The sequence below is a fragment of the Dendrobates tinctorius genome, unplaced genomic scaffold, assembly GCF_039654945.1.
Source record: "Dendrobates tinctorius isolate UK_male_01 unplaced genomic scaffold, ASM3965494v1 ptg000055l, whole genome shotgun sequence".
Lineage (NCBI taxonomy): Eukaryota > Metazoa > Chordata > Amphibia > Anura > Dendrobatidae > Dendrobates > Dendrobates tinctorius.
The window spans coordinates 3,886,995-3,912,937 of record NW_027361723.1 but is presented as its reverse complement, the minus strand read 5'-3'; the positions used below and the strand labels follow the sequence as shown (position 1 = coordinate 3,912,937).

The window sequence follows — 25,943 nt, the reverse complement described above, 5'->3', positions numbered from 1 at the left end:
TACTATATATATTACTATATCATCACTGAGGAGAAGGGCGGCCATATTACTATATATATTACTTTATCACACTGAGGAGAAGGGCGGCCATATTACTATATATATTACTATATCACACTGAGGAGAAGGGCGGCCATATTACTATATATATTACTATATCACACTGAGGAGAAGAGCGGCCATATTACTATATATATTACTATATCATCACTGAGGAGAAGGGCGGCCATATTACTATATATATTACTACATCACACTGAGGAGAAGGGCGGCCATATTACTATATATATATATTACTATATCACACTGAGGAGAAGGGCGGCCATATTACTATATATATTACTATATCACACTGAGGAGAAGAGCGGCCATATTACTATATATATTACTATATCACACTGAGGAGAAGAGCGGCCATATTACTATATATATATTACTATATCACACTGAGGAGAAGGGCGGCCATATTACTATATATATTACTATATCACACTGAGGAGAAGAGCGGCCATATTACTATATATATATTACTATATCACACTGAGGAGAAGGGCGGCCATATTACTATATATATATTACTATATCACACTGAGGAGAAGGGCGGCCATATTACTATATATATATTACTATATCACACTGAGGAGAAGGGCGGCCATATTACTATATATATTACTATATCACACTGAGGAGAAGAGCGGCCATATTACTATATATATTACTATATCACACTGAGGAGAAGGGCGGCCATATTACTATATATATATTACTATATCACACTGAGGAGAAGGGCGGCCATATTACTATATATATTACTATATCACACTGAGGAGAAGGGCGGCCATATTACTATATATATTACTATATCACACTGAGGAGAAGGGCGGCCATATTACTATATATATTACTATATCATCACTGAGGAGAAGGGCGGCCATATTACTATATATATTACTATATCACACTGAGGAGAAGGGCTGCCATATTACTATATACAGTCATATGTAAAAGTTTGGGCACCCCTATTAATGTTAACCTTTTTTCTTTATAACAATTTTGGTTTTTGCAACAGCTATTTCAGTTTCATATATATAATAACTGATTGACTCAGTTATATTTCTGGATTCAAATGAGGTTTATTGTACTAACAGAAAATATGCAATCTGCATTTAAACAAAATTTGACTGGTGCAAAAGTATGGGCACCCTTATCATTTTCTTGATTTGAACACTCCTAACTACTTTTTACTGACTTCCTGAAGCACTAAATTGGTTTTGTAACCTCATTGAGCTTTGAACTTCATAGCCAGGTGTATCAAATCATGAGAAAAGGTATTTAAAGTGGCCACTTGCAAGTAGTTCTCCTATTTGATTCTCCTATGAAGAGTGGCATCATGGGCTCCTCAAAACAACTCTCAAATGATCTGAAAACAAAAATTATTCAACATAGCTTTTCAGGGGAAGGATACAAAAAGTTGTCTCAGAGATTTAACCTGTCAGTTTCCACTGTGAGGAACATAGTAAAGAAATGGAAGAACACAGGTACAGTTCTTGTTAAGCCCAGAAGTGGCAGGCCAAGAAAAATATCAGAAAGGCAGAGAAGAAGAATGGTGAGAACAGTCAAGGACAATCCACAGACCACCTCCAAAGACCTGCAGCATCATCTTGCTGCAGATGGTGTCACTGTGCATCGGTCAACAATACAGCGCATGCATAACGCCTTTTTGTATGACCAAACAACTCAGTCTTTGTTTCATCAGTCCACAGGATCTTCTTCCAAAATGTAACTGGCTTGTCCTAATGTGCTTTTGCATACGTCAGGCGACTCTGTTTGTGGCGTGCTTGCAGAAACGGCTTCTTTCGCATCACTCTCCCATACAGCTTCTCCTTGTGCAAAGTGCGCTGTATTGTTGACCGATGCACAGTGACACCATCTGCAGCAAGATGATGCTGCAGGTCTTTGGAGGTGGTCTGTGGAGTGTCCTTGACTGTTCTCACCATTCTTCTTCTCTGCCTTTCTGATATTTTTCTTGGCCTGCCACTTCTGGGCTTAACAAGAACTGTACCTGTGTTCTTCCATTTCCTTACTATGTTCCTCACAGTGGAAACTGACAGGTTAAATCTCTGAGACAACTTTTTGTATCCTTCCCCTGAAAAGCTATGTTGAATAATCTTTGTTTTCAGATCATTTGAGAGTTGTTTTGAGGAGCCTATGATGCCACTCTTCATAGGAGAATCAAATAGGAGAACTACTTGCAAGTGGCCACTTTAAATACCTTTTCTCATGATTTGATACACCTGGCTATGAAGTTCAAAGCTCAATGAGGTTACAAAACCAATTTAGTGCTTCAGGAAGTCAGTAAAAAGTAGTTAGGAGTGTTCAAATCAAGAAAATGATAAGGGTGCCCATACTTTTGCACCGGTCAAATTTTGTTTAAATGCAGATTGCACATTTTCTGTTAGTACAATAAACCTCATTTGAATCCAGAAATATAACTGAGTCCATCAGTTATTAGATATATGAAACTGAAATACATGTTGCAAAAACCAAAATTGTTATAAAGAAAAAAGGTTAACATTAATAGGGGTGCCCAAACTTTTACATATGACTGTATATTACTATATCACACTGAGGAGAAGGGCAGCCATATTACTATATATATTACTATATCATCACTGAGGAGAAGGGCGGCCATATTACTATATATATTACTTTATCACACTGAGGAGAAGGGCTGCCATATTACTATATATATTACTATATCACACTGAGGAGAAGGGCGGCCATATTACTATATACAGTCATATGTTAAAGTTTGGGCACCCCTATTAATGTTAACCTTTTTTCTTTATAACAATTTTGGTTTTTGCAACAGCTATTTCAGTTTCATATATCTAATAACTGATGGACTCAGTTCTATTCCTGGATTCAAATGAGGTTTATTGTACTAACAGAAAATGTGCAATCTGCATTTTAACAAAATTTGACTGGTGCAAAAGTATGGGCACCTCAACATAAAAGTGACATTAAAATTTCGTAGATCCTCCTTTTGCAAAAATAACAGCCTCTAGTCGCTTCCTGTAGCTATTAATGAGTTCCTGGATCCTGGATGAAGGTATTTGTGACCATTCCTGTTTACAAAACAATTCCAGTTCAGTTAAGTTTGATGGTCGCCGAGCATGGACAGCCCGCTTCAAATTATCCCACAGATGTTCAATGATATTCAGGTCTGGGGACTGGGATGGCCATTCCAGAACATTGTAATTGTTCCTCTGCATGAATGCCTGAGTAGATTTGGAGCGGTGTTTTGGATCATTGTCTTGCTGAAATATCCATCCCCTGCGTAACTTCAACTTTGTCACTGATTCTTGCACATTATTGTCAAGAATTTGCTGATACTGAGTTGAATCCATGCGACCCTCAACTTTAACAAGATTCCTGGTGCCGGCATTGGCCACACAGCCCCAAAGCATGATGGAACCTCCACCAAATTTTCCTGTGGGTAGCAAGTGTTTTTCTTGGAATGCTGTGTTTTTTAGCCTCCATGCATAACGCCTTTTTGTATGACCAAACAACTCAATCTTTGTTTCATCAGTCCACAGGACCTTCTTCCAAAATGTAACTGGCTTGTCCAAATGTGCTTTTGCAGACCTCAGGCGACTCTGTTTGTGGCGTGCTTGCAGAATCGGCTTCTTTCTCATCACTCTCCCATACAGCTTCTCCTTGTGCAAAGTGCGCTATATTGCTGACCGATGCACAGTGACACCATCTGCAGCAAGATGATGCTGCAGGTCTTTGGAGGTGGTCTGTGGAGTGTCCTTGACTGTTCTCACCATTCTTCTTCTCTGCCTTTCTGATATTTTTCTTGGCCTGCCACTTCTGGGCTTAACAAGAACTGTACCTGGGTTCTTCCATTTCCTTACTATGTTCCTCACAGTGGAAACTGAAAGGGTAAATCTCTGAGACAGCTTTTTGTATCCTTCCGCTGAAAAGCTATGTTGAATAATCTTTGTTTTCAGATCATTTGAGAGTTATTTTGAGGAGCCCATGATGCCTCTCTTCATAGGAAAATCAAATAGGAGAACTACTTGCAAGTGGCCACCTTAAATACCTTTTCTCATGATTTGATACACCTGGCTATGAAGTTCAAAGCTCAATGAGGTTACAAAACCAATTTAGTGCTTCAGGAAGTCAGTAAAAAGTAGTTAGGAGTGTTCAAATCAAGAAAATGATAAGGGTGCCCATACTTTTGCACCAGTCAAATTTTGTTTAAATGCAGATTGCCCATTTTCTCTTAGTACAATAAGCCTCATTTGAATCCAGAAATATAACTGAGTCCATCAGTTATTAGATATATGAAACTGAAATAGCTGTTGCAAAAACCAAAATTGTTATAAAGAAAAAAGGTTAACATTAATAGGGGTGCCCAAACTTTAACATATGACTGTATATTACTATATCACACTGAGGAGAAGGGCGGCCATATTACTATATATATTACTATATCACACTGAGGAGAAGGGCGGCCATATTACTATATATATTACTATATCACACTGAGGAGAAGGGCGGCCATATTCCTATATATATATTACTATATCACACTGAGGAGAAGGGCGACCATATTACTATATATATTACTATATCACACTGAGGAGAAGGGCGGCCATATTACTATATATATTACTATATCACACTGAGGAGAAGGGCGGCCATATTACTATATATAATAATAATAAATTTTATTTTTATAGCGCCGACATATTCCGCAGCACTTTACATTTCAGAGGGGATTTGTACAGACAATAGACATTACAGCATAACAATAATCACATATAGTAGATTATAACAAATACCAAGAGGAGTGAGGGCCCTGCTCGCAAGCTTACAGTCTATGAGGAAAGAGGGAGACACGAAAGGTGGGTGGTAACAGTTGCTCTGATTGTATGGACCAGCCATAATGTTAAGTGTGTAACAGTACAGACACAGAGGGCTAATGGATGCATAAAGCATGTGGGAACATGATGCTGGGAACCTGGTTATGGTAAAACTTTTGGCTCTGCCACACAGGGATAGGTTAGGTTAATGTGTTGAGGCGATAGGCCAGTCTGAATAAATGCGTTTTCAGGACACGCTTAAAATTGTGGGGATTGGGGACTAATCGTATTGACCTGGGAAGTGCATTCCAAAGAATTGGCGCGGCACGTGTAAAGTCTTGGAGACGGTAGTGGGAGGTTCTGACTATTGAGGATACTAACCTCAGGTCATCAGCAGAACGGAGGGCGCGGGTAGGGTGGTATACTGAAACAAGGGAGGAGATGTAGGGTGGTGCTGAGCCATGGAGGGCTTTGTGGGTGAGGGTAATAAGTTTATACTGAATTCTGGAGTGGATGGGTAGCCAGTGTAATGACTGGCACAAGGTAGAGGCATATAGGGCGGCCATATTACTATATATATATTACTATATCACACTGAGGAGAAGAGCGGCCATATTACTATATATATTACTATATCACACTGAGGAGAAGGGCGGCCATATTGCTATATATATTACTATATCACACTGAGGAGAAGGGCGGCCATATTACTATATATATATTACTATATCACACTGAGGAGAAGGGCGGCCATATTACTATATATATTACTATATCACACTGAGGAGAAGGGCGGCCATATTACTATATATATATATTACTATATCACACTGAGGAGAAGGGCGGCCATATTACTATATATATTACTATATCACACTGAGGAGAAGAGCGGCCATATTACTATATATATATTACTATATCACACTGAGGAGAAGGGCGGCCATATTACTATATATATATATTACTATATCACACTGAGGAGAAGAGCGGCCATATTACTATATATATTACTACATCACACTGAGGAGAAGGGCGGCCATATTACTATATATATATTACTATATCACACTGAGGAGAAGGGCGGCCATATTACTATATATATTACTATATCATCACTGAGGAGAAGGGCGGCCATATTACTATATATATTACTATATCACACTGAGGAGAAGAGCGGCCATATTACTATATATATATTACTATATCACACTGAGGAGAAGGGCGGCCATATTACTATATATATTACTATATCACACTGAGGAGAAGGGCGGCCATATTACTATATATATTACTATATCACACTGAGGAGAAGGGCGGCCATATTACTATATATATATTACTATATCACACTGAGGAGAAGGGCGGCCATATTACTATATATATTACTATATCATCACTGAGGAGAAGGGCGGCCATATTACTATATATATATTACTATATCACACTGAGGAGAAGGGCGGCCATATTACTATATATATTACTATATCACACTGAGGAGAAGGGCGGCCATATTACTATATATATTACTATATCACACTGAGGAGAAGGGCTGCCATATTACTATATACAGTCATATGTAAAAGTTTGGGCACCCCTATTAATGTTAACCTTTTTTCTTTATAACAATTTTGGTTTTTGCAACAGCTATTTCAGTTTCATATATCTAATAACTGATTGACTCAGTTATATTTCTGGATTCAAATGAGGTTTATTGTACTAACAGAAAATATGCAATCTGCATTTAAACAAAATTTGACTGGTGCAAAATTATGGGCACCCTCATCATTTTCTTGATTTGAACACTCCTAACTACTTTTTACTGACTTCCTGAAGCACTAAATTGGTTTTGTAACCTCATTGAGCTTTGAACTTCATAGCCAGGTGTATCAAATCATGAGAAAAGGTATTTAAAGTGGCCACTTGCAAGTAGTTCTCCTATTTGATTCTCCTATGAAGAGTGGCATCATGGGCTCCTCAAAACAACTCTCAAATGATCTGAAAACAAAAATTATTCAACATAGCTTTTCAGGGGAAGGATACAAAAAGTTGTCTCAGAGATTTAACCTGTCAGTTTCCACTGTGAGGAACATAGTAAGGAAATGGAAGAACACAGGTACAGTTCTTGTTAAGCCCAGAAGTGGCAGGCCAAGAAAAATATCAGAAAGGCAGAGAAGAAGAATGGTGAGAACAGTCAAGGACAATCCACAGACCACCTCCAAAGACCTGCAGCATCATCTTGCTGCAGATGGTGTCACTGTGCATCGGTCAACAATACAGCGCATGCATAACGCCTTTTTGTATGACCAAACAACTCAATCTTTGTTTCATCAGTCCACAGGATCTTCTTCCAAAATGTAACTGGCTTGTCCTAATGTGCTTTTGCATACGTCAGGCGTCTCTGTTTGTGGCGTGCTTGCAGAAACGGCTTCTTTCGCATCACTCTCCCATACAGCTTCTCCTTGTGCAAAGTGCGCTGTATTGTTGACCGATGCACAGTGACACCATCTGCAGCAAGATGATGCTGCAGGTCTTTGGAGGTGGTCTGTGGAGTGTCCTTGACTGTTCTCACCATTCTTCTTCTCTGCCTTTCTGATATTTTTCTTGGCCTGCCACTTCTGGGCTTAACAAGAACTGTACCTGTGTTCTTCCATTTCCTTACTATGTTCCTCACAGTGGAAACTGACAGGTTAAATCTCTGAGACAACTTTTTGTATCCTTCCCCTGAAAAGCTATGTTGAATAATCTTTGTTTTCAGATCATTTGAGAGTTGTTTTGAAGAGCCTATGATGCCACTCTTCATAGGAGAATCAAATAGGAGAACTACTTGCAAGTGGCCACTTTAAATACCTTTTCTCATGATTTGATACACCTGGCTATGAAGTTCAAAGCTCAATGAGGTTACAAAACCAATTTAGTGCTTCAGGAAGTCAGTAAAAAGTAGTTAGGAGTGTTCAAATCAAGAAAATGATAAGGGTGCTTATACTTTTGCATCGGTCAAATTTTGTTTAAATGCAGATTGCACATTTTCTGTTAGTACAATAAACCTCATTTGAATCCAGAAATATAACTGAGTCCATCAGTTATTAGATATATGAAACTGAAATACATGTTGCAAAAACCAAAATTGTTATAAAGAAAAAAGGTTAACATTAATAGGGGTGCCCAAACTTTTACATATGACTGTATATTACTATATCACACTGAGGAGAAGGGCAGCCATATTACTATATATATTACTATATCACACTGAGGAGAAGGGCTGCCATATTACTATATATATTACTATATCACACTGAGGAGAAGGGCGGCCATATTACTATATATATTACTATATCACACTGAGGAGAAGGGCGGCCATATTACTATATATATTACTATATCATCACTGAGGAGAAGGGCGGCCATATTACTATATATATTACTACATCACACTGAGGAGAAGGGCGGCCATATTACTATATATATTACTACATCACACTGAGGAGAAGAGCGGCCATATTACTATATATATATTACTATATCACACTGAGGAGAAGGGCGGCCATATTACTATATATATTACTATATCACACTGAGGAGAAGAGCGGCCATATTACTATATATATATTACTATATCACACTGAGGAGAAGAGCGGCCATATTACTATATATATATTACTATATCACACTGAGGAGAAGGGCGGCCATATTACTATATATATTACTATATCATCACTGAGGAGAAGGGCGGCCATATTACTATATATATTACTATATCACACTGAGGAGAAGGGCTGCCATATTACTATATACAGTCATATGTAAAAGTTTGGGCACCCCTATTAATGTTAACCTTTTTTCTTCATAACAATTTTGGTTTTTGCAACAGCTATTTCAGTTTCATATATCTAATAACTGATTGACTCAGTTATATTTCTGGATTCAAATGAGGTTTATTGTACTAACAGAAAATATGCAATCTGCATTTAAACAAAATTTGACTGGTGCAAAAGTATGGGCACCCTTATCATTTTCTTGATTTGAACACTCCTAACTACTTTTTACTGACTTCCTGAAGCACTAAATTGGTTTTGTAACCTCATTGAGCTTTGAACTTCATAGCCAGGTGTATCAAATCATGAGAAAAGGTATTTAAAGTGGCCACTTGCAAGTAGTTCTCCTATTTGATTCTCCTATGAAGAGTGGCATCATGGGCTCCTCAAAACAACTCTCAAATGATCTGAAAACAAAAATTATTCAACATAGCTTTTCAGGGGAAGGATACAAAAAGTTGTCTCAGAGATTTAACCTGTCAGTTTCCACTGTGAGGAACATAGTAAGGAAATGGAAGAACACAGGTACAGTTCTTGTTAAGCCCAGAAGTGGCAGGCCAAGAAAAATATCAGAAAGGCAGAGAAGAAGAATGGTGAGAACAGTCAAGGACAATCCACAGACCACCTCCAAAGACCTGCAGCATCATCTTGCTGCAGATGGTGTCACTGTGCATCGGTCAACAATACAGCGCATGCATAACGCCTTTTTGTATGACCAAACAACTCAATCTTTGTTTCATCAGTCCACAGGATCTTCTTCCAAAATGTAACTGGCTTGTCCTAATGTGCTTTTGCATACGTCAGGCGACTCTGTTTGTGGCGTGCTTGCAGAAACGGCTTCTTTCGCATCACTCTCCCATACAGCTTCTCCTTGTGCAAAGTGCGCTGTATTGTTGACCGATGCACAGTGACACCATCTGCAGCAAGATGATGCTGCAGGTCTTTGGAGGTGGTCTGTGGAGTGTCCTTGACTGTTCTCACCATTCTTCTTCTTTGCCTTTCTCATATTTTTCTTGGCCTGCCACTTCTGGGCTTAACAAGAACTGTACCTGTGTTCTTCCATTTCCTTACTATGTTCCTCACAGTGGAAACTGACAGGTTAAATCTCTGAGACAACTTTTTGTATCCTTCCCCTGAAAAGCTATGTTGAATAATCTTTGTTTTCAGATCATTTGAGAGTTGTTTTGAGGAGCCTATGATGCCACTCTTCATAGGAGAATCAAATAGGAGAACTACTTGCAAGTGGCCACTTTAAATACCTTTTCTCATGATTTGATACACCTGGCTATGAAGTTCAAAGCTCAATGAGGTTACAAAACCAATTTAGTGCTTCAGGAAGTCAGTAAAAAGTAGTTAGGAGTGTTCAAATCAAGAAAATGATAAGGGTGCCCATACTTTTGCACCGGTCAAATTTTGTTTAAATGCAGATTGCACATTTTCTGTTAGTACAATAAACCTCATTTGAATCCAGAAATATAACTGAGTCCATCAGTTATTAGATATATGAAACTGAAATACATGTTGCAAAAAACAAAATTGTTATAAAGAAAAAAGGTTAACATTAATAGGGGTGCCCAAACTTTACATATGACTGTATATTACTATATCACACTGAGGAGAAGGGCAGCCATATTACTATATATATTACTATATCATCACTGAGGAGAAGGGCGGCCATATTACTATATATATTACTTTATCACACTGAGGAGAAGGGCTGCCATATTACTATATATATTACTATATCACACTGAGGAAAAGGGCGGCCATATTACTATATACAGTCATATGTTAAAGTTTGGGCACCCCTATTAATGTTAACCTTTTTTCTTTATAACAATTTTGGTTTTTGCAACAGCTATTTCAGTTTCATATATCTAATAACTGATGGACTCAGTTCTATTCCTGGATTCAAATGAGGTTTATTGTACTAACAGAAAATGTGCAATCTGCATTTTAACAAAATTTGACTGGTGCAAAAGTATGGGCACCTCAACATAAAAGTGACATTAAAATTTCGTAGATCCTCCTTTTGCAAAAATAACAGCCTCTAGTCGCTTCCTGTAGCTATTAATGAGTTCCTGGATCCTGGATGAAGGTATTTGTGACCATTCCTGTTTACAAAACAATTCCAGTTCAGTTAAGTTTGATGGTCGCCGAGCATGGACAGCCCGCTTCAAATTATCCCACAGATGTTCAATGATATTCAGGTCTGGGGACTGGGATGGCCATTCCAGAACATTGTAATTGTTCCTCTGCATGAATGCCTGAGTAGATTTGGAGCGGTGTTTTGGATCATTGTCTTGCTGAAATATCCATCCCCTGCGTAACTTCAACTTCGTCACTGATTCTTGCACATTATTGTCAAGAATATGCTGATACTGAGTTGAATCCATGCGACCCTCAACTTTAACAAGATTCCTGGTGCCGGCATTGGCCACACAGCCCCAAAGCATGATGGAACCTCCACCAAATTTTCCTGTGGGTAGCAAGTGTTTTTCTTGGAATGCTGTGTTTTTTAGCCTCCATGCATAACGCCTTTTTGTATGACCAAACAACTCAATCTTTGTTTCATCAGTCCACAGGACTTTCTTCCAAAATGTAACTGGCTTGTCCAAATGTGCTTTTGCAGACCTCAGGCGACTCTGTTTGTGGCGTGCTTGCAGAAACGGCTTCTTTCTCATCACTCTCCCATACAGCTTCTCCTTGTGCAAAGTGCGCTATATTGCTGACCGATGCACAGTGACACCATCTGCAGCAAGATGATGCTGCAGGTCTTTGGAGGTGGTCTGTGGAGTGTCCTTGACTGTTCTCACCATTCTTCTTCTCTGCCTTTCTGATATTTTTCTTGGCCTGCCACTTCTGGGCTTAACAAGAACTGTACCTGGGTTCTTCCATTTCCTTACTATGTTCCTCACAGTGGAAACTGACAGGTTAAATCTCTGAGACAGCTTTTTGTATCCTTCCGCTGAAAAGCTATGTTGAATAATCTTTGTTTTCAGATCATTTGAGAGTTGTTTTGAGGAGCCCATGATGCCTCTCTTCATAGGAGAATCAAATAGGAGAACTACTTGCAAGTGGCCACCTTAAATACCTTTTCTCATGATTTGATACACCTGGCTATGAAGTTCAAAGCTCAATGAGGTTACAAAACCAATTTAGTGCTTCAGGAAGTCAGTAAAAAGTAGTTAGGAGTGTTCAAATCAAGAAAATGATAAGGGTGCCCATACTTTTGCACCGGTCAAATTTTGTTTAAATGCAGATTGCCCATTTTCTCTTAGTACAATAAACCTCATTTGAATCCAGAAATATAACTGAGTCCATCAGTTATTAGATATATGAAACTGAAATACTGTAGCTGTTGCAAAAACCAAAATTGTTATAAAGAAAAAAGGTTAACATTAATAGGGGTGCCCAAACTTTAACATATGACTGTATATTACTATATCACACTGAGGAGAAGGGCGGCCATATTACTATATATATTACTATATCACACTGAGGAGAAGGGCGGCCATATTACTATATATATTACTATATCACACTGAGGAGAAGGGCGGCCATATTACTATATATATATTACTATATCACACTGAGGAGAAGGGCGGCCATATTACTATATATATTACTATATCACACTGAGGAGAAGGGCGGCCATATTACTATATATAATAATAATAAATTTTATTTTTATAGAGCCGACATATTCCGCAGCACTTTACATTTCAGAGGGGATTTGTACAGACAATAGACATTACAGCATAACAATAATCACATACAGTAGATTATAACAAATACCAAGAGGAGTGAGGGCCCTGCTCGCAAGCTTACAGTCTATGAGGAAAGAGGGAGACATGAAAGGTGGGTGGTAACAGTTGCTCTGATTGTATGGACCAGCCATAATGTTAAGTGTGTAACAGTACAGACACAGAGGGCTAATGGATGCATAAAGCATGTGGGAACATGATGCTGGGAACCTGGTTATGGTAAAACTTTTGGCTCTGCCACACAGGGATAGGTTAGGTTAATGTGTTGAGGCGATAGGCCAGTCTGAATAAATGCGTTTTCAGGACACGCTTAAAATTGTGGGGATTGGGGACTAATCGTATTGACCTGGGAAGTGCATTCCAAAGAATTGGCGCGGCACGTGTAAAGTCTTGGAGACGGTAGTGGGAGGTTCTGACTATTGAGGATACTAACCTCAGGTCATCAGCAGAACGGAGGGTGCGATTAGGGTGGTATACTGAAACAAGGGAGGAGATGTAGGGTGGTGCTGAGCCATGGAGGGCTTTGTGGGTGAGGGTAATAAGTTTATACTGAATTCTGGAGTGGATGGGTAGCCAGTGTAATGACTGGCACAAGGTAGAGGCATATAGGGCGGCCATATTACTATATATATATTACTATATCACACTGAGGAGAAGAGCGGCCATATTACTATACACTCACTGGCCACTTTATTAGGTACACCTGTCCAACTGTGTGTTAAGACTTAATTTCTAATCAGCCAATCACATGGCGGCAACTCAGTGCATTTAGGCATGTAGACATGGTCAAGACAATCTCCTGCAGTTCAAACCGAGCATCAGTATGGGGAAGAAAGGTGATTTGAGTGCCTTTGAACGTGGCATGATTGTTGGTGCCAGAAGGGCTGGTCTGAGAATTTCAGAAACTGCTGATCTACTGGGATTTTCACGCACAACCATCTCTAGGGTTTACAGAGAATGGTCCGAAAAAGAAAAAAAATCCAGTGAGCGGCAGTTCTGTGGCCGGAAATGCCATGTTGATGCCAGAGGTCAGAGGAGAATGGGCAGACTGGTTCGAGCTGATAGAAAGGCAACAGTGACTCAAATTGCCACCCGTTACAACCAAGGTAGGCAGAAGAGCATCTCTGAACGCACAGTGCGTCGAACTTTGAGGCAGATGGGCTACAGCAGCAGAAGACCACACTGGGTACCACTCCTCTCAGCTAAGAACAGGAAACTGAGGCTACAATTTGCACAAGCTCATCGAAATTGGACAGTAGAAGATTGGAAAAACGTTGCCTGGTCTGATGAGTCTCGATTTCTGCTGTGACATTCGGATGGTAGGGTCAGAATTTGGCGTAAACAACATGAAAGCATGGATCCATCCTGCCTTGTATCAACGGTTCAGGCTGGTGGTGGTGGTGTCATGGTGTGGGGAATTTTTTCTGGGCACTCTTTGGGCCCCTTGGTACCAATTGAGCATCGTTGCAACGCCACAGCCTACCTGAGTATTGTTGCTGACCATGTCCATCCCTTTATGACCACAATGTACCCAACATCTGATGGCTACTTTCAGCAGGATAATGCGCCATGTCATAAAGCTCGAATCATCTCAGATTGGTTTCTTGAACATGACAATGAGTTTACTGTACTCAAATGGCCTCCTCAGTCACCAGATCTCAATCCAATAGAGCATCTTTGGGATGTGGTGGAACGGGAGATTCGCATCAGGGATGTGCAGCCGACAAATCTGCGCCAACTGTGTGATGCCATCATGTCAATATGGTCCAAAATCTCTGAGGAATGCTTCCAGCACCTTGTTGAATCTCTGCCACGAAGAATTGAGGCAGTTCTGAAGGCAAAAGGGGGTCCAACCCCTTACTAGCATGGTGTACCTAATAAAGTGGCCAGTGAGTGTATATATTACTATATCACACTGAGGAGAAGGGCGGCCATATTACTATATATATTACTATATCACACTGAGGAGAAGGGCGGCCATATTACTATATATATTACTATATCACACTGAGGAGAAGGGCGGCCATATTACTATATATATTACTATATCACACTGAGGAGAAGGGCGGCCATATTACTATATATATATTACTATATCACACTGAGGAGAAGGGCGGCCATTATATATGTACAAATATAAAACAAAGTGGATGAAAGAACAGAAAGTAACACTCACATGTGCGTAGTTGGTATTAGGCAGACCATGTGGCTGGGGGAAGGGCGCTTAACCAAACGTCCCCACTCATCGGCACGTCTCTCTGGCAGGAGGACTCCAGCTGAACTGACTGGAATTTGGTAGGGAATACCTATAGCCTAGGGTCTTTGACCTCACGAAATTGGCGGTCTGGTGAGGTCCAACCCCCCTTCTCTCTCAGTTATAACTTAACTAAAAAGGTTACGATAGCCATATCTTAATGGGGGAAGCTCGTATGAACTCACCAAGGGTATCATGTTTCCCAGTGTAATGAACCCAAGAAGAAAAAGATCAAGAATGCACTAGATAGGACACTCCATTTGGGAGCAATCCATATCTCAATTTCTGGAAGTCCGAGAATCGTGAAACTTAGGGGTTTAGAAAGCTGGCTTCGTGCCCTTTGCAGAAATGTGAGTTTCATATCTCTGTCACAAGCGAAGTGCGCGCTAGGCTTCTTTTAATATTTCCTATACCTGTATTCAAGCTTCATGGTTTCAGAACAAAGCAATGCTTTCCCTTGCAGGGGGGAAGGCTGCGAGAGGAAATGGACGGTTTCATGTTACCAGCAAGCACAGAGCTGATAAGGAGGGGTGGTTACAGCTACATGACAGGTTCATCTCCTCAGTGTATAGCAATGGGATATTTCTAGAAGGTTCTAGAAACATCATACTTTACTTTAACATACAGATCTTACAGACATTTTACATTACACCTCCCCCTTTTAGAGGGCGTTACGGAGGCATTACCTCTCGGTAATCGGCCATGAGCACCTCAGCGGGTTCGCCCCGGCGGGACAACCCATCGGCATTACCATGTTCACTGCCCTTTTTGTGTTGTACCGTAAAATCATACTGTTGAAGGGCAAGGCTCCAGCGGAGCAACCTTCCATTGGTTCCGGACACTGTGTGCAACCAGCTCAGAGGGTTGTGGTCAGTTACCATCGTGAAGGTGCGCCCATACAGGTAGGGCTGCAAACGTTGCAGTGCCCACACCATGGCCAGACACTCCTTCTCGATGGTCGAGTATGCCACTTCCCTCGGCAAAAGTTTCCGGCTCAGGTACAACACGGGGTGCTCCTGGTTCCCCGAGTCGACCTGGCTGAGCACATCACCGAGGCCAAACTCGCTGGCGTCAGTCTGTACCAGAAACGGGCGACTGCTCTCGACTGCTCTCAATACTGGAGAGCTGCACAGGGGTGCTTTCAAAGCTTGGAAGGCCGCCTCACAGTCATCTGTCCAGTTGACTGTTTGGGGTAGCCTCTGCTTGGTGAGGTCAGTCAAGGGTTTTGCAAGGGCGCTATAGTCTTGAACAAACCACCTATAGTACCCTGCAGTGCCCAAGAAGGACTTCACCTGTTTCTTGGTCCTGGGGGTGGGCCAGGACGCGATTGCGTCCACCTTTTCTGGCTCCGGACTGATGGAACCCCCGCCTACCCGGTGCCCCAGGTTGTGGACCTCGCTCATGCCCATCTGGCACTTTCCCAGATAGTCAGGCTTGCCTGGTGAAGACGCTTGAGCCCCTCCTGGAGATGCTGAAGGTGTTCCTCCCAGGTGGAACTGAAGATGGCGATGTCGTCCAAGTACGCCACCGCGTACTCCTCCAGTCCCCGAAGCAGGTGGTTTGACCATCCGCTGGAAAGTGGCAGGGGCATTTTTCATGCCGAAGGGCATGACCGTGGACTCGTACAGTCCAAAGGGGGTGATAAAGGCGGATTTCTCCTGCGCCTCAGGGCTCAGGGGAATCTGCCAGTATCCCCGACTCAGATCCATGATGGATATGTACCTTGCTTTCGCCAACCGCTCAAGCAGATCCTCGATGCGCGGCATCGGGTGGGCATCAGAGGTTGTGATGGCGTTGAGCCCCCTGTAGTCCACGCAGAACCGGGTGGCTCGATCCTTTTTAGGCACGAGGACTACTGGTGAAGCCCACGCGCTTTTTGACCGTCGAATCACCCCCAGCCTTAACATCTCATTGATCTCTTGGCACATGGCCTGTTGCACCTCCTCAGAGATCCGATAAGGTGTTCGCCGTAGTGGGGCGTGATTCCCGGTGTCCACCTCATGACCCACTAACTCTGTCCTCCCAGGTCGGTTGGTGAACACGGCCCGGAAGGGTTCCAGGGTTTCCACCAACTGCGACCGCTGGGATACGGTTAGCAAACCACTTATCTCCATGTCCTCAATGGACCCATTGGCCTTGGCTTGCGCCAGCAGGGGATCTTCCTTCCCATCCTCGGGCAGGTTGCAGACCGGTAGGACGCAAGCTTCACGTTCGTGGTACGCCTTCAGCATATTGACGTGAAAGGCCTTGCGCCTACCCCGAGCATGGTCAAGCGTGACCACGTAGGTGACCGGGTTGAACTGTTGGTGGACGACGTATGGGCCTTCCCAGGCTGCCTGAAGCTTATCCGTTGGTACGCGGACCAGCACCCACACCTTTTGACCCACCTGGTAGGTCCGCTCCCGGGCGTTCTGGTCGTACCAGTGCTTCTGGTCAGCCTGAGCCTGCGTCATGTTGTCATGCACCAACTGCGTCAAGGTCTGCATCTTGTCATGGAAGCGCATGACATAATCCACGATGGACACTTCTGTGGGGATTGGCTCATCTTCCCAGGATTCTCTTATCAACCCAAGGGGTCCCCGGACTCGCCTGCCATACAGGAGCTCGAAGGGGGAGAACCCGGTTGAGGCCTGCGGAACTTCTCTGTAAGCGAACAGCAGGTGTGGGAGGTACCGCTCCCAGTCTCGCCCTTGGGTCTCAACCTGCATGCGGAGCATCTGTTTGAGGGTACCGTTGAAGCGTTCACACAAACCATTAGTCTGTGGGTGATACGCACTCGATACCAGGTGCTTCACCTGCATTTTCTCACAGAGAGCCTCCACTAGGCGAGACATGAATTGGGTCCCTTGATCGGTAAGCATCTCCCTGGGAAATCCTACCCTTGAAAAGATGGTCACCAGTGCGTCAGCCACCTTATCTGCCCTGGTTGAAGACAGAGCTACTGCCTCTGGGTACCAGGTAGCGTAGTCTACCACGGTGAGAATTTATTGCTTTCCAGAGCTGCTGGGGATGGCCAGCAGGCCTACAATGTCCACCGCGATTCTCTGGAAAGGCTCCTCTGTCACCAGCAAAGGAATAAGGGGAGCCTTAAGAGCAGGCCCCGCCTTACCCAAGAGCAGGCCCCGCCTTACCCACTTTTTGACAGGTGTTACAGGTGTGGCAGTATTGTGTTACATCTGTCCCCATCTTGGGCCAATAGAAGTGTTGAGACAGCCGTGCCTTTGTTTTTCTGATCCCCAAGTGTCCAGCGAGCAATCCGCAGCAACTCAGTTCTGAACTGTAGGGGGGACGACCAGCTGTCTTTCCCTCAACCACTCCTTTTGGGAATTTCCGGGTACTGTCTCCCGGTACAACCTTCCTCATTACCAGAACACCCTCTCCTTGACAGACTCGGGGGTGGGCGTCTCGGCGAGACCTCTCAATTTCTCCAAGCTTGCATCTGAGTGCAGAGCAACCTGGAACTCCTTGCTGGAGGCTGCCAGAAGTGACGTCAGGGTTCCTTCCTTACTGGGACCCTCTGGAACCGGCTCTGGGGTCACCTCTGGTTCAGTCTCTCCTGTAGCAGAAGAGGGTCCAGAAGGCAGGGCTCTACCTGCGATCTGGGCACTCTGACTGCGTGTGACAGCTGCTATGTATGCTGTCTCCCTGGGGATTTCTACAGACCCACCAATCGGCGCTGCCATGGGCCCTACCTCCCCATCCACCCCCAACACTTCAGGAGCAGTGCTACTTATGGGCCAGTTACCTTACTCGGTGGCACTGGTCAGTTGCATGGCATTACCTTCCTCATGGTCCCCATGCACCTCATTTCCTTGAGCACCGTTGCTTGCTCCTGCCAGGGGTTCCTCAGCCGTCTCACTCCGCAGAGTGACGGGGCTGAGCACTTCGGTACCTGTGGACACATCTACCGTTTCAAAGAAATGGTTAACAGGTTCAGTCAGCACAGATACAACAACATCATCATCATCATCATCATCATTCCTAGGAAAAGAATGGTTATCAGATTGCTTTGGTACATTCACATCAGCATCATTCCTGGGGAAAGAATGGTTGTTAGTTGCATCATTACTCATCAAGGCAATAGCAGGTAACACATTCAGTTTCCCATCATCATCATCATCATCAACACCAGGGTTAACGTTACCCTTATTATCAGATAGTGGGAGAGTGTCAGGGACATAGTATGCAACCATCCTCCCCAAGTCAGTCCCCAATAAGACATCAGTGGGCAGGTTTTCAGACACTCCCACTTCCCTCACCCCGCACCCAGTACCCCAAACAAGGAATACCTGGGCCACTGGCAAGGGACAGCGGGTACCCCCGATCCCGGTGACAGTCAGGGTTCTCCCCTCAACAAACTCTTCAGGGGCCGCCAGTTAAGGACGGATGAGGGTTCGTTCAGCCCCGGTGTCCTTGAGGCCTGTAGCAAGACGGGCCCCCACCTGGACAGGTTGAATGTTGTCGTCAATCCTCCCAACCACACCTCCCACCAAAAGAACAGAGGCGTTGGGCCCAGAGGCCTTGGCTGGGGGGTTCTTCGGCATTTCCGGACAGGAAGAACGGAAGTGACCAGTCCGATTGCAGTTGAAACACTGGCGACTATCAGTAGTAGTCCTGGTGTTGGCAACAGGGACAGGGCCTCTGGAGGGACGGCTAGCTGGGGCACTGGGTTTGGTTGCAGGCTTACCCCCTCTCCAGCTGGTGGTGACTGGCCTCCACGTCTCTGGCTTCGGTTGGCCTCATAGTTGTGGGCGATCTGCGCCGCTTTGTCCGCATTCGCTAGTTCGCTGTCCAGGATGAACTGTCGGACCTCAGCTGGGCAAAGATGCAGGAACTGGTCTTTGATCATCAGGTCCCATAGCTGCTCAAAGGAATCAATGGACAGACCATGGATCCACTGATCAAAGTGGGTCCTGAGTCCTTGCACCACATCACTATAGCTATCGTGTGGGCCACGTTGGAGGTTCCGAAACTTCTTTCTGTATATCAGGTGTCAGCCGATATTTGGAGATCAGAGCCTGCTTGATGGCATCATAGTCATCGTCTTCTGACAGCAGAGAAGCAAACGCCTCCAGAGCTTTTCCTTTTAGCCCTGGGGTCAAGTATCTGGCCCATTGGACCTTATCCAGTCGGTACTGTCGGCAGGCTTTCTCAAAGGCTCGCAGAAACGTGTCCAAATCCCCATCCTTTTCCATCACGGGAAAATGCTCTGGCCTGGGTTTAGGAGTCTGGACGCTGCTGGGCTCACTGCTTCGGGCTGTGGGGGCATTCCATCCCCGCTGGAGCATCTCCAGTTCATGGGCCCTCTGAGCTTCTCGTTCAGCCTCTCTTTCGGCTCGGGCCTCCTGCCGATATTGCTGGAACAGCCTCACCCGTCCCTCACTGTCTTCGGCATGGAGTGCGTCCAAGGCCACTTGCAGGTAGGGATCCAGCGTGCTCAGGAGTGGAGCCTCTGCTGCAGCCCCATTGTCACTTGGGCCAACTTCTGCGCCCGCTGGACTCTGGGTGTTGTCCAGCTCCACCAGAGCCACGATCAATTGATCTCTGGTTTTGCTTGTGGCTTCAATGCCTCGGTACGTGCATACTGCAGCAAGGTTTTCCTTTTTCTGCTGTCTGTACCAGTGTTCTCCTTTTGCCGCCATGGTTGCCAAATAAAAGATAGAAAGGAAAAACGAAGAAGAAGGGAGGGAATACTTGCAAGTACACAAAAATATCTCAGGACTAGTAACCACTGAGTCTGTTCTCCAAAACCTATGATGCAGGATCCCTGCAGGAACCGTGCAGGTTTTTAGTGAGAGGAATGATTGTTCAAACCAAATCACTAATGCTCTAGGATTATCCCACCACTCTGCCACCAATATGTGACGAACAGCAGACCGCTGCCGCCAAATTGCGACGGACAGCGGACCCCGTGCCACCAATAGGTCACGATCCCACCACCGACACAGGTTTGTCAGCGGACGGAGGGACGTGACACACTGCCGGCACACGGCTATCACAGGCACAGTGGGGGCTTATCTTAGTTATCCCACCACTAGCACCATGTGGCAAAAACACAGCAAGCTAATCTTGCTCTAACAGTTTATCGCAGGGGGTATTTTGGATGCCCCACCACTGCTAACAACCTTCCAAGAACTGCGGGGATTTATGTATGTCCCACTTTCTCAGTTCCACTTTGGAACTCGCAGCTCTCCGGCGCCCCCTTACCCTCAGTTCAGTCAGGGAACTGCACCTAGGATAATTAGTCGCCGGACGGGCTGCTTGTTGTGCACGGGCAATTAGACTACTGCAGTAAGGGAATTATCAATGCTGTGGCCTCAACCACTCATTCAGCAATATAAGACCATTCTGTACTGCCAGCTAGCCTCACCAGCCGCGCACACCACGCTGCCACGCTTTACTTAATCAAAGAGTTAATTAAGAGGGTCCGCGGCAAACCCCTGAAATTAGTAGCGATTATCTAAAAGAGGCGCATAGTTCGTTTCTTAGAGCATGGAGACAGAGCTAATAGATGTTATCATTTATTCCCAAAAGAATGCGGGCAGTGATTACTTAAATAAAAGTTGCTATAAAGTTGAGACATTATATATGTACAAATATAAAACAAAGTGGATGAAAGAACAGAAAGTAACACACACATGTGCATAGTTGGTATTAGGCAGACCATGTGGCTGGGGGAGGGGCGCTTAACCAAACGGTCCCACTCATCAGTATGTCTCTCTGGCAGGAGGACTCCAGCTGAACTGACTGGAATTTGGTAGGGAATACCTATAGCCTAGGGTCTGTGACCTCACAAAATGGGTGTTCTGGTGAGGTCCAACCCCCCTTCTCTCTCAGTTATAACTTAACTAAAAAGGTTATGATAACCATATCTTAATGGGGGAAGCTCATATGAACTCTCCAAGGGTATCATGTTTCCCAGTGTGTAACGAACCCAACAAGAAAACATCCAGAATGCACTAGATAGGACACTCCATTTGGGAGCAATCCATATCTCAATTTCTGGAAGTCTGAGAATCGTGAAACTTAGGGGTTTAGAAAGCTGGCTTCGTGCCCTTTGCAGAAATGTGAGTTTCATATCTCTGTCACAAGCGAAGTGCGCGCTAGGCTTCTTTTAATATTTCCTATACCTGTATTCAAGCTTCATGGTTTCAGAACAAAACAATGCTTTCCCTTGCAGGGGGGAAGGCTGCGAGAGGAAATGGACAGTTTCATGTTACCAGCAAGCACAGAGCTGATAAGGAGGGGGGGTTGCAGCTACATTACAGGCTTGTCTCCTCAGTGTGTAGCATGGGAGATTTCTAGAAGGTTCTAGAAACATCATACTTTACTTTAACATACAGATCTTACAGACATTTTACATTACAACTATATATATTACTATATCACACTGAGAAGGGCAGCCATATTACTATACTGTGTATATATATATATATTACTATATCACACTGAGAAGAAGAGCAGCCATATTACTATATAAATATTACTATATCACACTGAGAAGAAGAGCGGCCATATTACTATATATATTACTATATCACACTGAGGAGAAGAGCGGCCATATTACTATATCACAGTGTGGAGTAGTACAGATATGTCTGTAGGCGAGCAAAGGAATCAGAAGGAGTCTATATGGTTCTGGAGGGGATAGAGGGTTTTGGATAAGGACCTGGGGTTGTGTAAGAGAATTCAGGGGTCTAGAGGAGTACATCTCTATGCCATAGTGCAGACAGGCAGTATATGGATAGGGCAGCGCTGTCTGTGTAATGGCAGCTCTTTTATTGGCATATTGCACTGCTTTCGTCAGTACAGGGTCCATACTCAGACCCCCGTCCGCAGTGAGACCACCGCACTCCGCTTGCACAGATGCACAGGGTTATGCTCGCTCTCCGGTCTCCACTGATCTACAGACGTCACCTGCATTTTCTTAGCTACAGCAGGAGAGGTCGGATGGTGGACACAACGCGACGTGCTTACAGGCACAGAGGAAGTGAAGTGACCAGGGATTGGATGTAAGCCCAAAAAACAGAAACTTCCTACATTTTTTTAAAATTCTGTTTGAAAAGTTTGTTTTTCCATGTTCTTTTACATGGGAACAATTTATTCTCAATGTAAAACCCCTTCAAGTGAAGCGCCTCACTATTATTATTATTATTATTATTATTATTATTATTATTATTATAAGCAATTTATAGGTCGCTCCCAATTAACATTTCCTGACCAGGAGAGCAGATTTGCCCATTTCTGATTGTATTTTACCATGGGACAATCAGATCTAACAATCCCTTTGTCTTTCCTTCGTAGCGTCTCCTTGAAGGATCTGAAGGTGCTGCTTCCCCAAGTCAACTACCGAGTGCCTAATATGAGGTTTTTGCGCGATAAGTTACAGGTAAGAACATAATGGGACCTGGTACTGTGCAGAGTATAAAGTGCTTCCATGCAGTCTTCATGCCTCATGAACGTTTCTACATTTTTTCACTTTACTCCCCCAAACTAAATTGTATTTTATTGGGATTTTATGTGACACCAACACAATGTAGCAAGTGTTTGTGAAATGTAAATGAAGTGATACATAATTTTCTAAATATTTTAAAAATGTAAATCTGTAGATTGTGAAGTGTATTAGTGTTCAGTCCCCCGTAGTCTGATGCCCGTAAATAAATTCCTGAGTGACCAATTTCCCCTAAAAGTTGCACAATTATTACTTTGTGTTCACCTGGGTGTGATTTCTCCTCAGTATAACTACAGCTGTTCTGTGGAGGCCTCAGAGGTTTGTGTGAGAACGTTAGGGATCAAACAACATCATGAAAACCAAGGAGCCCACCAGACAGGTCAGGGATAAAGTTGTGGAAAAGATGAACCACGGATAGATCATAAAAAAAGTAGCATAAGCTCTGAACATCTCACTGAGTTCTGTGCAATCCATCATTCAAAAATGGAAGGAGTGTGATACAACTGCAAACCTACCATGACATGGCCGTCCACCTAACCTGACATAGCAAGCAAGAGCCCTGATTAGAGAAGCAGCCAAGAGGCTCCTGGTCACTGGAGGAGCGCAGAGAGCTGCAGCTCAGATCCTTCCGGTCCTGTAGACATGATGATATGTAGTATTAACCCTTTGTCTCTCACCCCTTTCCCCTCAGGAGATCGAGGCCCGGAGTGAGCTCAGCTTCAAACACTTTATCCTTTTCTACAAGAACCTGATGTTTGACGCTCAGAAGTCAGTAAGTGTTTGCTGGATTAGGATGCAGCGGAGCTCACGCTCGTCCGTTGCCCGGATAACGAGGCTGAATGCTAATTTACCTCCATTGACAATTAGTTATTGTGCCACTGCCAGCGTCGGGGCGACTGTTTGTTGGTCCATGGGAGCCACAGTTGGTACCAAGCTATCACACAGAGATGGCAGATACTGGAGAACGCAGACAGTCTGCTAATCCGGCATCCAGTAACAACATGTGGCGTATTCAGAGGGGGCACATATTTAATCATGGAGTCCAGTGTCTGCCATCGCTGAAGTTTCTGTCACTATTACCTTGAAAAGTTTTCCAGCTTTGTAAAAGACTTCTTCCGATTCTTTCTTGCTATTGCTCTACCTCTGCTTGCTGTCAGTGGATGGGGACATTGGTGTTTATGCTCAGAGTATGAATAACCTGTAAATAGTTAATTCTTGTGGATTCGGTACAGTGATGACCCGGCTAGGCGATCTTCCAGACTAATGCCTATTATCTGCACTGATACATTGTAACGACTATTAGGGAAAGAGAGATTGGTGCTGCTGCTGTATTTAGCCCTTCACTGACAGGAGGCAGAGATCTTAGAGCACAGTGTATTAGGAAGTGACAGAACCAAAGGACAAAATACAGAAAAATACACAGTGTACTGGAGGCCTATATAGAAAAGAGGCCGCAGGAAGTCCAGGGGAGGCTGGGCCGGCGCCACAACTGCCCAGTGTACAGCCACAATCCCAATCACCACCATTCTGAATGCAGAAAGTTAAAAATTGGCATGTCTGTGCCTCAAGGGTCCTGGGGGGCTGCAGAGCCTACATGGGACTCCAGGAGCTGGGTGATGAGAGAAGTCTGTGTGATAGGATGGGCCTATGCGATGGGAGGGATTTATACAGAGAAGTTTGTGTGTTGGGTGGAGTCTAAGTGATAGGAGGGCCTGTGTGATGGGAAGGTCTATGTAGTTGCCAGATGTCTGTACAATGGGTGGGGACTGTGTGGTGGGAGGGGTCTATGTGATGGGAAAAGTCTGTATGATGGGAGGGGTCTGTGTAGTGGGAGGGGTTTGTATGGTGGGAAGTGTCTGTTGTGGGAGTAGTCTGTGTGGTAGAAGAAGTCTGTGTGGTGGGATAGGAGGGCTCTGTGTATTGGGAGAAGTGGTATGATTGAGTCACCGTAGGAGGCAGACACAAAAATAGAAGCTACGTCCAGAAAACCAGAGAAGTTGGCAACTATCAGATTGCAGAGCCCTGAACCTATCAACACAACTAGCAGTAGCCGTGGGGGGTTCCTACGATGCCCTAGACCCCTCGATCACAGCCGGAGCGCTAAATAGCCTAAAGACAGAAAAGGAAATCTAAACTGCCCCAGAGCAGACCCCAAAGTAAAAGGCAGCCCCCAACATATAATGACTGTGAAGCAAGATGAAAAAACACTCACACAGATAGAAAGATAGGCTGAGCAAACGATGGGGCCCAAGCTAGCTAAACAGAACAGGAAAGGAAGGTTGCTGTCTGCAATCTGCCAAAACCCTATCAAAGACATAAGCCAACAAGCTGATATGAAAAAGACCCTGAAGCAGCTAGGCTTCAAAAACTAAATCAGCACTCAGGTATTTTCAGATGACAGAGCTAAAGGAATTCAGCACACCCCAGTAGGGAATGGCAGAAATCCAGAAAAACAAAGCAAAACAAAGTCTAAGCACAAATGCAAAAGGCCGAGCAGAAAACTTAGCTTTAGAGGAGCAGGAATTCAGACTGGTCTCCAAGGATGCCACAGAGAAATCACCCGCAGGGCAGAAGGGCGTCGGCAGCCTTATATCCAGTCAGTAACTCCACTCAGCCAGTCATCATCATCAGACTCAGGTGTTTGATAATCAGGCTCACTACCTTTCTTTACCAGAAGAGGGAGTTCCTCGGGCCTCAGTAGTGAAGGGGAAAATGAACTCACAACAAAGAAGTCTGTATGATGGGAGGGGTCTGTGTAGTGGGAGGGGTTTGTATGGTGGGAAG

At 44.0% G+C, this 25,943-nt stretch overlaps 1 protein-coding gene across 1 annotated transcript in view; it reads left to right on the top strand.

The window, feature by feature from the left end:
* Positions 1–25,943, top strand: part of LOC141091667 (1-phosphatidylinositol 4,5-bisphosphate phosphodiesterase gamma-1-like) — a 189,775-nt gene that overhangs the window by 75,063 nt on the left and 88,769 nt on the right. The window contains exons 5-6 of the mRNA XM_073577350.1: positions 23,012–23,096; positions 23,851–23,931. Coding sequence (XP_073433451.1) covers positions 23,012–23,096; positions 23,851–23,931 — 166 coding nt within the window. The remainder of the gene's footprint in view (positions 1–23,011; positions 23,097–23,850; positions 23,932–25,943) is intronic.